Source organism: Carettochelys insculpta, chromosome 15 (genome assembly GCF_033958435.1).
Source record: "Carettochelys insculpta isolate YL-2023 chromosome 15, ASM3395843v1, whole genome shotgun sequence".
NCBI classification, from domain to species: Eukaryota; Metazoa; Chordata; order Testudines; family Carettochelyidae; genus Carettochelys; species Carettochelys insculpta.
The window spans coordinates 37,987,816-38,001,666 of record NC_134151.1 but is presented as its reverse complement, the minus strand read 5'-3'; the positions used below and the strand labels follow the sequence as shown (position 1 = coordinate 38,001,666).

Here is a 13,851-nt window from a genome sequence, read left to right as displayed (position 1 = left end):
CATAGACGGGGTGTGTGGAAATAGACACAAACACTACCCACACACAATGTGCAGCCACGTGCACTGAGTCTTAACCAGGGTGCGTAAAAATCCACACACACTGAGCCATAGGCAGGGAGCGTGGAAACACACACACTCTGAGCCATAGGCAGGGTATGTGGAAATACACACACACACACTGAGCCATAGGCAGGGTGTGTGGAAATACACACACACACACACACAGAGGCGTGCCGATCTAGTCTCTGGCGCTGTCACGTACTGGCCCCGATCCGGCGGCTCTTTAAACCTGTGGGCGGCCCCCCGGCCTGGACGGCTGCCCCGGGCGCTCGGGAAGTGTCGCTGACCCTCCCTCCCGGGAGTGGGGCCTCGCCACACGCAGCTGATCTCTGGTGCCCGTCCGCAGAGCGCCGGGCTCCGGCTCCGGCTCGTGCCCCGTGGGAGCGCTGCCGCCCGCCCGCTCCAGCGCCGCTCCCAAGCCGGGGCCCCCAGACAGCCTGGGGGGCGGCGCTGCCGGGCAGCCCTTGCAGACAGGGCGGGGGCGAGGCGAGCCCCCCGAGGGCCAGTCCGCGGGGCCCGAGCTGATGCCGCTGTTGGGGTGGCCCGACTCCAGCAGCCGCAGCGCGGGGGTGGTGCGTGGCGTCCCCGGGGAAGCCACGCACCGAGAGCGGGCGAGCCCCTGCCGCCCGGCCGGTGCGCCCCCGAGCACAGCCGCGTCCCCCCGGAGGAGATCACCGCGCCCCGGGAAAGGGGCTGCCCGAGGGCCCCGCGTTAGTCTGTCCCCGCCCCGCCAGCCCCGGGAGGACGCATCTCACGCCGGAGCCCGGGACTGGGCTGCGCCGGACCCGGCTCCTTTGCAGCCCCCCCAACTCAGCGGCAACAGGAGCGGCCCGAGAGCCGCCCCCTCTGCCGGGCTCAGGCTCCCAAGCCGCGGGGCGCCTCCCAGGCTGCCCAGCACCGGGGGGACCCTTCCCGCGCCTCGGGACTCCCCGGCACACGGGCCGCTAACGCCAGCCTGGCCGCGGGCAGCGGGGCGGGATAACCTGCCGGCACCCCCCGCCCCGCTGCCCGGGCTGACAGCTGCAAACTAAACCCGGCTCTGCACACCGGCTCCGGCAGACCCGATCCGGCCCGGCCCGGCCTCCCGCTGCGGAGAGGCGCCCTGGGACCCCCGGGGCCCGCTGCACCCCAGCGGCCCCTCCGGCCGGGCGCACGTGCGCCGGGTCGGGTCGGGCCGGGCCGGCGGCGGGTCCGAGTTTGCCTGTGCACGTGCCGGGCGCCCCGGGTCGCGGAGCCGCCGGCGGGTTTGGAATCGCCGCAGCGCCCGCCGCGTGCAACTTTCCCCGCCGCCCCGGCCGCGCGCTCCGGGAGGGGGCGGGGAGATGCTAACGAGGGGGCGTCTCCCAGCGCCCCCCGGCCATTGGCAGGCGGGGAGGGGGGCGGGGCGGCGATGCAAAGGAGGGGGCGGGACCGGGCGGCCAGACCCCGCCCCCTGCCCGCTGGGGCTGGGGCGCTCCTGGCGCGCTGCGGGGACAGTCAAAGTGGATTCCGCAGGGAGAGCCCGCAACTCACTCCTGCGTGAGCCGAGCCGAGCCGGGCCGGGCCGGGCGGGAGGGGGGTGGGGGGAGGCGAGAGACTCTCCAGCCGCCCGGGCTGCGACCCCTCTCTCTCTTCCCAGCGCTGCGAGGGGCGGCGGCCGGAGGGGGCGACCCGGGCTGGGGGGCGCGGGAGAGAGGAGGGGGGGGACCCGCTCGCCTCCCTTGTCCCTGGAAAATGACACTTGGTGTAGCCGAGGCTGCGGCAGCGCCGGTCGCGCCTATTGTTCCGTGAACCGCCAGCCGGCTCCTTCCGCCCCTCGCTCCGCGGGGAGAGCCCCACGCGGGAGCCGGCCTCCGCCTGCCTGGTCAATGTGCGTGCCCGGCTCCGCCTGGACCCCGGAGAGCCGCCGAGAGCGAGCCAGCCCCCGCGCCCGGAGCCGCCCGGCCGTCGCCTCGCGCGCGGGGCTTTCTCTGCGCTGAGCAGCGGGCGCCGAGCGGGGGGCTTCATGTTTGGGATCCAGGAGAGCATCCAGCGCAGCGGCGGCAGCATGAAGGAGGAGCCCCTGGGCGCGGGCATGAACGCGGTCCGGACCTGGATGCAGGGAGCCGGCGTCCTGGACGCGAACACGGCCGCCCAGAGGTAGGGACCGGGCGCGCGGCTCCCGGCGCCTTCGCTTGGGCAGGAGGCGGCGAGTTTGCCCCCGCCGGAGCCGGGCGTCGCGGGGCCCCGTTGGGCTCCGGCCAGCGCCGGGCGGTCTCGCAGGAAGCCGGGGGCGCTGCTCGCGGCGGCCGAGGTAGACTTCGGGGCTGGCCCTGGCGGCTGGCGGAGGCTCCCGCGGGCGGACCGTGCCCCGAGGCGGCGTTCGGCTGTTCCCCGCCCGGTGCCGCCTTCTGCAAAGGAAGCCGGGCGGGCGCGTCTCCCTGGCCTGCCCCGCGACGCTTCTGCCCCCCGGGCGGCGGCTGTTGCAAAGACCCACGTCCCCTCTGCCCCGCGGGCCGGCGAGCAAAGCTCTGTCCGGGCTCGGCTGTAGCCGGACCTGCGCCGCGGTGGGTTTGCAAAGCTGCATCCCGGAGCTGTGCAGTTCTCCGCTGCGCCCCGCCGCCACCCAGGGCGCTCGGACCGCGCAGCCCGGCCCGGCCGGCAGCAGCTTCTGGGGTGTTTCACAGCCCCGCGCCGCGCCGCCCGCCGCCTCCGAGGAAGGGAAAGTTCTGCGGGGAGATGTTGGAGGTTCTTGCCCCGGGAGGTTTCCCGGGAATCAAAAGGCGGCGGTTGCTGCCGGAGCAGGTCGAGCCACTGACAGCTCCGAGCCCAGTTTGGGCGCTGCGCTAACAAGGGCGAGGGCTCCGCTCCGGGGCGCTCCGCTGTGCGCCGCGCGCAGGCGGGGGATGTGCAGCATCCCGGGGGGCAGGTGAGAGAGCCGGTGACCCTCGCACGCCCGGCTCGGGGCATCACGGAGCAGCGATGAACTTCGCTCCCCCCGGCTGCTCCTTTGCTTTGGGGGCTCGTCCTCCGCGCGCAGACCGAGCAGCGCGGGGCCGGGGGGCTCCAGCCGGGATCTCCCCGCCCGCAGACCCGCTGCCGAAGGGACGCCTCCCCCCGGGGCAGAACAGGACGGGGGAGATCCGCCTGCCCAGCCCCCGGAGCTATCCTGGCTGGGGACAGGCGCCGCGCTCGCGGGGAGCTGCCTTGGGGAGGGGGCCGGGGGTGCTGCCCGGGGCTGTCTAACCCGGTCTCTCTGGCCGCAGCGGGGTGGGCCTGGCCCGGGCTCACTTTGAGAAGCAGCCGCCCTCCAACCTGAGGAAGTCCAACTTCTTCCACTTCGTGCTGGCGCTGTACGACCGGCAGGGCCAGCCGGTGGAGATCGAGCGCACCGCCTTCGTGGGCTTCGTGGAGAAGGAGAAAGTAAGTGGCTCCCAGGAGCGGCTGCTCCCCTCTGCGCCCGGCACGGACCCCTCTGCCCCACCGCAGAGCAGCTCCCGGCTAGTCCTCCGGGGACGGGGCAGGCCTAGCCGAGGCTCTGAGCAGCGACCCCCTTTCGGGGGCCCCGATCCTTGTGTCCCCAACACGTGCGCGGAGCGTGGGCGCCTTCCAGATCCCCCTCCCCGATCCTGGCAGACTCGCTGCCCGTCCCTTCCCTTCGGCGGACACTGGCCGCTGCCAACTCGCCTACACGCGCGCCCCAAAGCCCATTCGGGGGTCCCCCCACGCCGGCCCGCGGGCTGCCTTTGCTGCCCCCAAGCGCCCCGGCCGAAGGCGCTGCGAGGGGGCGCGGGAGGGGGTGCACAGCCCGCTGGGGGCGCGTGGTAACGCGGGCTCTGGGTGTCCCTCCACCGCAGGAAGCCAACAGCGAAAAGACCAACAACGGGATCCATTACCGGCTGCAGCTCCTCTACAGCAATGGTGAGCTCTGCCCCCCCCCCGGGAGCCCCCCGCTGGCCCGGCCTCTGCCCCCCACGGGAGCCCCCAGCTCTGCAAGCGAGCTCCGTTCTGCCCCGCGCCGCTTGTCCCCGCTGAGCGCCGGTTCCTCGGGTCACCCTGCCCGCCCCACCCCCCGCCAGGCAATGCACCACGAGGCGCCGCCGCCGCTTGCCCGGGGACGTCTCTGCCCGGCGGGCGGACTTGTCCCCCCCTCGGCGCGGGGGTCGGGCGCAGGGAGCTGGGCTGGGACCCTTCCCCGGGCGGGCCGGGGCCAAACCGGGCGCAGCCCCCTCCCCCCCGCTCATGCAAATCCAACAACCTTCAGCGACGACCCCCCCGCCCCGCTGTGTTTCAGGGATAAGAACCGAGCAGGATTTCTACGTCCGCCTCATCGACTCCATGACCAAACAAGTGAGTGTTCAGCGCCGCTCGGCCCCGGGGGCGCGCGTGCCAGGCTGCGGCTCCCGCGCCGGGCTGGGGCGCTGCAGCGGCTGCTGCCCCGGGGACCGCTCGGGGTGGGGGCGTGGCGGAGCATTTGCAGCTCGTCAAGCTGCGCTCGCTGCAGGGCCCTTTCCCGCCCCTGGGGGAGCCGCCCGGCCACCCAGCCAGCCCCCCGGCCTCGCCCTGGCTCCCCGGCAGCCCTCCTGCATCGCCGCCCCCAGTATCAGCCCTCCTCGAGCCCCCATCGCTCCCGGGCACCGCGCGGCAGGCGCTGCAATTCATCCAGAGCAAAGGTCCCCGCGCCGCGCTGCAGCCTCCCCGGGCCGCGGACAATACCAAACAATGCCATCAAAGCCACCAGAGCCCGGCGCGGGAGGCAGGAGGCGCAGCTCCCCGGCCGGGAATGCAAACCGCGGCTCCTCCGCCGGCAGGGCGGGCTGGGAGGGAGAGGGGCGTCTCGTTCCGAAAAAGCGCCTCGGCCCCAGGTTTGGGCGTCCACCCGCGCCGCGGGTTCCCAGGTGCAGAACCAGCCGCGCTTTGAATGGGCAAGTCCCCGCGCGCTCCCCGACTGCCAACAAAATCGGCCGTTCTAATGAGGAGCAGTTTTAAAAATGAAGCGGTGCCGGGCCGCCTTCGCGGAAGGCTTGCAGAGCCTGGGATTTTTGCTCGAATGGTGAGAGTGACTAGAAATAAACAAACAAACATAAGCACAACCCACCAGCCGGGCACCGCAGCAAGTATCCAGCCTTTGTTTCTTTGCAGCTATTTTGTTAGTTGTTTTAAAGGACCAGCGATTAAATCTCGAGTGATTTTCATTGTGTAAATAGCCACGCACAATATAGGTGCAGAAGAAATTATTTTCATACGTTACAGTGGAAGAGAAGTGTAGTTTTTAGTTGTAGTACAGCCAGCTTGGGGGAAAAAAGATTGAAACTAATTTTAAACATGGCATTTCGTTTCCTCGCCAGGAACGAAGTGTGCATATACATGCAAAACCACAGAATTGTATTTGTGTGTATAGGTACAGCCAGGATTTTTGTGAAACGTTTTTTTTTTTTTGAAAAAAAAATCAGATATTGTTTTTCCAAACCCATTAGGATTCTAAAGAATCTAGTATTTTATTCTGCTAATTTTAAAGAGCATTTATGTGTGATAATAAATTGCCATTTTAATACCTTAAAACAGCCTGGAATTTGCATCTTTTTAATCTATTTAGTGGATTTTCCCCCCTCCCCATTCAATTTCTATAAGAAAAAAATGCTTTGTTTACAAAAGCAAATTAAAATATTAAATATCTTGCAGAGAAAGAAAAAAAAATCCAGTTCCGGTATGTTCAAATTGTTGTCATATGCTGAGACAGTCTTCCCCTAGCTTGTAGTCTGGTTCTTTTTTGACACCAAACTATAAAGTTCCATGTGCTGAGTTTGTTTTAGAAAATTGGTTTTGATGTTCACAAAACATCTTTTCCTGCCATTGAAAGCTGTCCTTATTTTTCTTTAAAAAAGAGGAAACTTAGAGTAATTATAATATAGAATTCAACTATTCAACTGATCTGTGATAAATATACACTTCTGAAATATAAACAAGGGACTGTATGAATTAAAACAGCAGCAGCATATTCTATAACAATACATCTTGAAAAGTATTTCCTGTGTCACATATTTTTTCAGGCGCATATTGGTTAGTTCATGTTTAAAGTACGAAAATCCTTTCTGATACATCAGCTAATTTTTTAGTTGTTTTGGATCCCATATATTGCATGATAGACCATGCAAAAAGTATTATCAATGAATATCACCTTTAAACACCATTCATATAGTTACAGAAATGCAAAGCTATTTCCCCCCTTCTATGCAACTCAGTTGAAAATAGATCTTTTAATTTATGCAGAGCAATGGATTCAAAATATTATTTTCTTAACAAAGGCATCTTGCGTATGAAGAGTCCATCCTAAGGCTGTTTGACCTCTTGCTCTCTCATTATGATCAAGTCATCGGAGAGTCTTTCTGGAAAGAGAGAAAAGAGAGGCAGTTTATTTGTAAAACATATCATGCAGATGCAAAACATATTTAAAATTTAAGGAAAATAGTCTGCTTTTAATTAGTCTTAAACTAGATATTTTGCACTAGTTTTAGATATTATTTTGTTTGGAAAAGCACAGTAGAGTTGATGAAAAGAGTGTTTAAAATATTTGCTTGAATTCAGAGTAAGAAAATAGTGAAATAAAGGGAAAACTAATTTGTTTTCCTACTAGGTATTTGTAGGGGAAACTTGTCTGTTTTCCTTTTAGTTGAAGACATATTTATCATTTTTTAACAAAAGTTGGGAATGATCAGGTCATAATTGTCCTACTATTTATTTCTGAACCGTAAATCTGCTTGTTTATTCTGAGTGCATTTGTTCAGAGGTTTGGTGGCTTTTATTGCAGTCAGTAAAATACTCATTAGACAGCAAAGTACAGCATACAACACGGATTTACTCAAATGTGACGATATCATTTATAGTTTAGCCACAGATTCACCATCAACTTTCAAACCATCAAGCTGTTACTAAATGTTGCAAAGTCGGTCTGAAATTTCTCCCATTTTTAATGAAAGTTAAATATTTTGTCAGCCTACTCCGAGGTGTAGTATTCTGATCCAGCAGGCGCAGAACAAATTGGATAATGAAACCATTACTTTAAACTGAAGCTGTGACAGGAACATGCATGTTTTCATGGGTGCTCCTGGATGTGCGCAAACACACAGAGAGAGAGAGAGAGAGAGAGAGAGAGAGAGAGAGAGAGAGAGAGAGAGAGAGAGAGAGAGAGAGAGAGAGAGAGATTTTGTAATTATGAGTGTTCGGACTGAAATTATAGCTTCTCTGGGGTTTCTGGTGACCATTGAAAAGTCCCGCAGAAGCAAAGCTTTGAGTAGGTTAGGTCTCCAGGATCTATAATAAGCTAGCCTCAGATTTTTGTAAAATTTTAGAGAATTGATGTGGACTTTGATAATGCACATGCCTGATGTTGCAGCTGTACTTTGCACATTTTGTATCCCTGTGAATGGTGAAGGATTTTTTTAAGGTTCAGTAAATCAAACCTGTGATCTCTCGCTCTCTAACATGTTTCTCGTAATTGTAGCAAACGCTTTGGATAAATGATGATTCTGTATTCTTGTAGCATACAGATACCACCTACTGAAATAGGGCCCCCTGAGGCTAGGTGCCGTAAGCACACAGGAGAAGAGATATGGTGCTTCCGTATGAGTTGGGAGTGAGCTGGACAGCAGGGGTCTTGTACTAGCAGACTATAAATAGCTGGGTGGACACTGCAGCTCAGACAGGAGTTCTGTTTCCAAGCCGGCCCAATCCCTTAAGTCTAACCTCAGGTGACTAGCTCAAATCTCTGCAACGGATACTACGCTGCCAATTGTAGTGTGCTTTAGGGCAAGACCTGCTAACATGATTCTGGGGAGCTTGCTCCCAGCTGGAGTGCAGGCATACCCTTAGAGTTCACAGTCTAAACAGATCAGGCCATATCCGTATCTCTTGAGCGGCTGAGTGTCCAGCCCACAGACAAACAAGCAAAGGAAAGCCCTGTCATGCCCAGAACACAGTAATTCACATGTGATAGGGTGTGAATGTATCTTCTGTCTTCTATGATAGCATAAGGGACATGGGGCCAGATCCTTCTAGCATTGAACTCATTGAGAATTTTGATATTGACTTCAGCGTGAAGTGGATCAGGCCCATTGCGTATGTGTGCAGAGCAGCCTCTGAACTGTCTGTCTTGCACATCTCAAACCAGAGTGGCAGTTTTACTGGAGCAAGGAGACCAAAATTGGGCTCAAAATGTGCATTATCCTGTTCTTTCCAGGCTAATGCTTGGCCTTTGGTAGTTACAACGAGGAAGCAGTGGTATGGCATGCTTATTTCACTGCTTTGAAGTGCCTTGCTATGTTTATAAACTGTAACAATAATTTCTACATTGCAAACACTAAATATAAATAATTGTATGGATTAATTGTATAGGGAGATTATTTTTGAAGGGTAAAAGCATTAAATGCTAATATTGTCTTAATTCAGTTTTCTTTTACATTATCTTAGTACCTCATTTGACATCACTATGAGATTCCTACCGCATTCAGAGTCCTGTAGGGTCCCAAACTTTGTAGCTGCTGCTTTCAGTAAACTAGCAGCTCCTACTGCAGTAGGTCTGGCTGTAACAATGATGTATTCTGAACTTGTCTGCAATATGTAAAATGTACCCACGCCAATAAAACAGGTGCTTGCAGACAAGGCTAAGGATCTATCTATCTATCTAGTTCTTCAGCTGAGTTTGTATTAAGTTTGAATATTTCATTAATAAAGGAAATATGTAGGAGCTAAATAACAAATACCTTCCCTCTCCTCTTCCCATCATTTCATCTATTCATCTACATAATGATCTGGTGAATAGAAATAAGGCTAAGGAGTCCTGGATACTGCAAGTCGTGTGATACCCAGAGTCCTACTGAGTCAAAATCCTTCATTCAGCCTTACTCAGTTTGTTTATGTTTTGATTTTTTCCCAAGTACTTTCAACTCTAGTTCCAAGTGCATTTTTCTGTGGATTGCCCTATTTTATCCCACCGGGCACGCAGATGTTCGATCAGCTCCTCAGTCAGTGCCCTCTCCAGATTCTTCATTGGCAGTCACATATTTGTGTAAAGAAATATCAATACGTGCAGAAAAGGCTCAAAAGAGTGTCAGATATTCAGCAAAACCATGAAACAAACCGGCACCCACTGACAGGGAAGTTTACATTGTGCCAGATTTTAGCAGCTTTCTTGCTCCTTTGGTAACATGTCAAAAGCGCAGGTGATTTTAATTTTCTTGTACAGAAAGGAATGAAGAAATTTGGAATTTGAATGCACAATCAGGACCTGTGTTTGGGCAAATGTAAACTCATCACAGTGGAAAATGTGTTGTTTGGAGTCTGGGGGAGAAAACAAAGCTGAGGGCTTTGGAGAGACGGCTCGAGCCAGATGGCCTACTGCATTCCCAGTCTGGCAACCCAACTGCTGCCTCCTGTGTAATATACAGCCATTTGTTCTGGGATATTCACGCTAGAGCTGTTTCCATGTGAATGTTTGGAAGCCATTAAAAATGAACATATCAGACGAGAGAAATGTATTTAATTCGTATGAATAAGTTACAAAGCTGACTGGCATATCGGAGATGGAGAGATTGGATAAAATAATTAGATATTAGTGAATTCTGGTTAGAGCTTTAAAGAAAGAGTTACCTCCCCCCTCTTTGGGTCCCAATGCTGCATTACGTACGCTGGCTAAATCCCCATTGGAATCATTGGGAATTTTGCCTAGGTAAGGAGTGCAGGATTAGGTCATTAATGGTTAATCAATCATTCCAAGTCAAAATAATTTATTGCACTGTTATAGCTGACAGCATTTTATATATAGGTGAGATAGCTATAACTTTTTCTGGGGTGAAATCATGGCCCTACTAAAGTCGATTGCAAAACTGCCATTGATTTAAACGGGGTCAGGATTCTACCAGTCCTCTATACATAAATGCAGGTGTTTGTGTGTGTCTGTGTGTGTGTGTGTGTGTATGAAGAGGATCTTAAAAAGAGGATTTGTTTAAAGATGGGCCTAAAAAGGATCTATGCTGATCCTGCTGATATTTGCAGAGATATAGCTCCATGTTTATCTCCAGCCTCAAATATAAAACTTTATCTCTGCACCGATCATCAAAGATTCTTTTCGGACCTGTGTATAAGAAGATCTTCTTTTTAAAACTTGAATGTTTTTCACTCTTCTTTATTTCAACTAATGAGACATTTTATTGTGAAACATAAATGAAGCATTTAGCAGTGCATGGCTTTTGATGCACGCTCGCTCGCTCACTCTTTCTCTCTCGTTTGTAAATCACAGCAATGACATAACCAAATAGACTCAACATGATCTCATTCCTTTAGGATTGCTTCTAATCCGCTTCTGAAAACAGGCCTGCTTGACTGGTAAACTGACACTGGGAGCCACATTTTGCCCTCGGTTCTATTGGTGTAAATTTGGATTACCCTGGAGCAGCTGACAGCAGAATCTGGCTCTGTATCTTTCAACTTTATTCACCACTTATTTCATGGCTCCATCCTGCAGCCTTTACTTAGGCGAAAACTGCCATTGTCTTCAATGAGGATCAGCCCCTTAGTTTGCTATTTCCCTTTTTCACCTATTTGGCATCACTGAAAAGTTGAAGTCTAGGAATGACTGGAAAGTGGCTAGTTTAGTAATTTTCATATTCTGGAAACAAGTGTTTTACAGCTGATAGGGCATCATAGTCAGTTTCATTTAATTGAAATCTGTATTTGGCACTACTATGGGATGGGGCCAATCTTGCAAACTCTTTTGCATGAGTGGTTCTTACTCATAGGACTTCTTGTAGGAGGATTACTTATGGGAGTCAGGTTTTCCAAAATGGAAAATAAATTTTTGAGGCAAACATTTTAACATATGGTCACTTACAGGTAAGACGAACCCTCTTCTAAAGAATTTTCCCATAGTATGAAATAAATTGAGTTAAAAATACAAAAACTGAAGTTAACAAAACGGAATAACAAAATATGTAGTGTGTTTCCTTTGGCGTTCTTTTGTCATGTGTTTCTGGGGTGTATTTGCAACCTTATTTTTAGCCCCACGTTCGCCCCACCCCATCCCCTGTCCCTGTGATCTAACTTTGTACACCTAACTTTCACTTGAACTCTTTGTTTAACGTGATAGCTGTTCGGCCCAATTACGACTATGCCAGAGCTCGGCAGAATCCTGGTACAAATCCCCGCTCCAAAGCTCAGTCTTCACAAATTAATCTTAAAAATACTGGAAAATGAAAATAGTTTTGGCAAACGAATGCCTTTATTTAACTCAAAACTGAGTTTTTTCACAGGCAGCACCATTTTAGCTTCTTCCTGTAAAGTAATCTGTGCTTGTGGCAGATGTAAAGATCTGAAACTTTAGCAGTTCCTGTTTCCTTTCCAAAACAAATTGTAGAAATAATTATTTTATAACAGCACAGTTTGAGCCTTCGTAGAGTAACGACAACACCAATGGATAAATTGGATGATCATTTTATCTTGTCAGGCTGCTGCATTTGCACTTCATGCAAACGAAGAGTTGTATTCGTACTCCCTTTTGCGCAAAGAAATTGGGAAATATACTAGAGCAGGGCGAGTTTGGGACAACCTGGTAGGAAACTAACTTTCTGATTAATCTCATGTACTTGCAAGCAAGGAGAAGATTGAGATCTAGAGATGCGTGTAGGTTATTTTGTGAAGTTACAAATATGTATCACTTCACTTACCATAGTTAAGTGCAAACAAAGCAAAAACCTAACCTTTAATGTGCTGGAGGGCTTAAGAACATCATGCACCCAAGCAGAGGATCACTGACGATAAACACAACAGACAAGGTGATTAGGTACCATGCTGTTGACTCTGTGTGCTTATTATTCCTATTTAGTGAGGTTATTTAAGTGGGCACCTGGAGGTTAAGTAAGCATAGTGGCAGGAAGAAAGAAGGGAGAGGAAGAAAAGGAAAATAAATTAAATTGACTTTTTCTCATTTGTAGTTTCTGGCTGACCTAATCTTGCTCTCATTGACTTTGGCGGGCACAAGATTGGCTCATATTAGGCAAACCCTATTTTATAATAGCAGGGCTTAAACATAGAGAGCCCAAGCCTGCAGTCATTGCTCAGGCAAACTTCTCACTGGGTCATAATGTGCCAAGGATAATTACACACAATGCAGTGGGGAACTCGGCATGGTAAGAAATGGCACCGCCATTGATTTCAGGTGGCATGTGGCTCTGCTAAGGGCAGCAGGAGCAGTTTGGGAGTTTTCCAGCCTGTGACTTGATTTGGGGGTAACGTTTGCTTTCTCCCAGGTTAGCAGTCAACGTCCGGGCTAAGCCCACGAGAGATTGTCGGAATGATTTGTTTGATTTCCTTTTTCTGTCCAGATGAAGAATCTCCCCCCGGTTCCCTCTCAACACACACAATAAAAATAGGGGTATTCTGTGGCCTAGTGGGCACAGAGTTTCTCCACAGCCTTTTATTATAATTGTTTAACGGGAATGTCTTTTTGAAAAGCCCTCCTGGTTTGATCGGGAGTATAATCTACCCTCCCAGCCGAGTGATTGCCACCATCTCTGGGTTTGCTCTATACCACAGAACAGTGTCAAATCTTGACAAGTCCAGTGCATCTTACATGCCCCCTGCTGCTGCCCTGCAGGCTGATCTGAAACAAAGGGCCCAATCCTGCCAAGTGCTGGGTGACTCTTCAGTGGGTGCTGAACTCTCTCAGCCTCTTACAGGAGGGCGGGACTCGTGGGACCACACTGAGGTGCTCAGAGCTGAATGTCAGCAACAGCAGCTGCCTTGACCAGAGTTCACTGATCAAAGAGGGATGGGATCAGAGACCCCTCATGAAACACCACACCCACTAGACCAGTGTTAAACTTTTCGAGACTATGGAGCACCAAACAGTAATATTTTTATCCGGAACACCTATGAAAATTTTCTTTAAAAAAAGGGCAGCAAAACCAAAATAAAGTAATTCAATCATGTATCAGACCAACGAAGAAGTAACGTATCTGGTTTTAATAACGGAAGATGTAGACCACCCGTGTATTTTCCCAAATGCTCGTGACACACCTGTAGGTGTTTACGGAACACCAGTGTTCTGTGGAACGCTGTGTAAGAAACACTGCTCTAGACTGACTTTCAAGAGAGAGGTGGGAAATCTAGTACCTTATGTTTTCCGTTTTATCCAAAAAACAAAAGCATACTGGTGTTTGCTTCAAGGGCATACACAAAGCACTGAAAATTAGCCTGCATCCTGTACAAGGCTAACAGCCCAATCCCTGATATTATTGGTGGCATTGCTAAATCATATTATACTGCGTATTGTTAATAAATATTATTGCTTTAACACTGTTTAAAAATCAGCTTCTGGTATGTAAGATTCATGACTCTATGTAGGAAAAGCACTTATTGATTTCAATGGGAGATATTGCTGAATGCAAACTAGTCTATCATCATCTCTTGTTATCATATTAAGTTGTCTTAATTTGTTACTTATTGATTTCTGTATTTTCATTTTAATTTTATCTTGTTCTATAAGAGACTCTTATGTACGAACGTTGTTTTCTTCCTGGTTTTAGGCATTTCATCATATGTAGCTCAGTTGTATTTTCTGGACTTAGGGTTTTACTGGATCACAAATGTATGGGAACCCTTTCTGTGCTAAGCAAACCTCTTCCCCCTCCAAGCATCAGAGAGGCGGCTTTAGTAGCTGAATCAACTAATGAATGATGTGAAGGTTCCCTGGGTTATCCTATGCTAGAGTGCAATAATAAAAGGAAAGGCTACCAAGGAATGGGAAAACTTTTCCTAAGGGCATTTTAAATCTTCCAGCGG

At 51.7% G+C, this 13,851-nt stretch overlaps 1 protein-coding gene across 8 annotated transcripts in view; it reads left to right on the top strand.

Annotated features, from left to right (window-relative positions):
- Positions 1-1,658: 1,658 nt before the first annotated feature.
- EBF1 (EBF transcription factor 1) overlaps positions 1,659-13,851 on the top strand; it is a 354,735-nt gene continuing 342,542 nt past the window's right edge. For all 8 annotated transcript variants that reach the window (XM_075010158.1, XM_075010157.1, XM_075010156.1 and 5 more), the window contains exons 1-4: positions 1,659-2,178; positions 3,285-3,441; positions 3,876-3,939; positions 4,313-4,368. In XM_075010158.1, the coding sequence (XP_074866259.1) occupies positions 2,045-2,178; positions 3,285-3,441; positions 3,876-3,939; positions 4,313-4,368 (411 nt within the window). In that variant the 5' untranslated portion in view covers positions 1,659-2,044. The remainder of the gene's footprint in view (positions 2,179-3,284; positions 3,442-3,875; positions 3,940-4,312; positions 4,369-13,851) is intronic.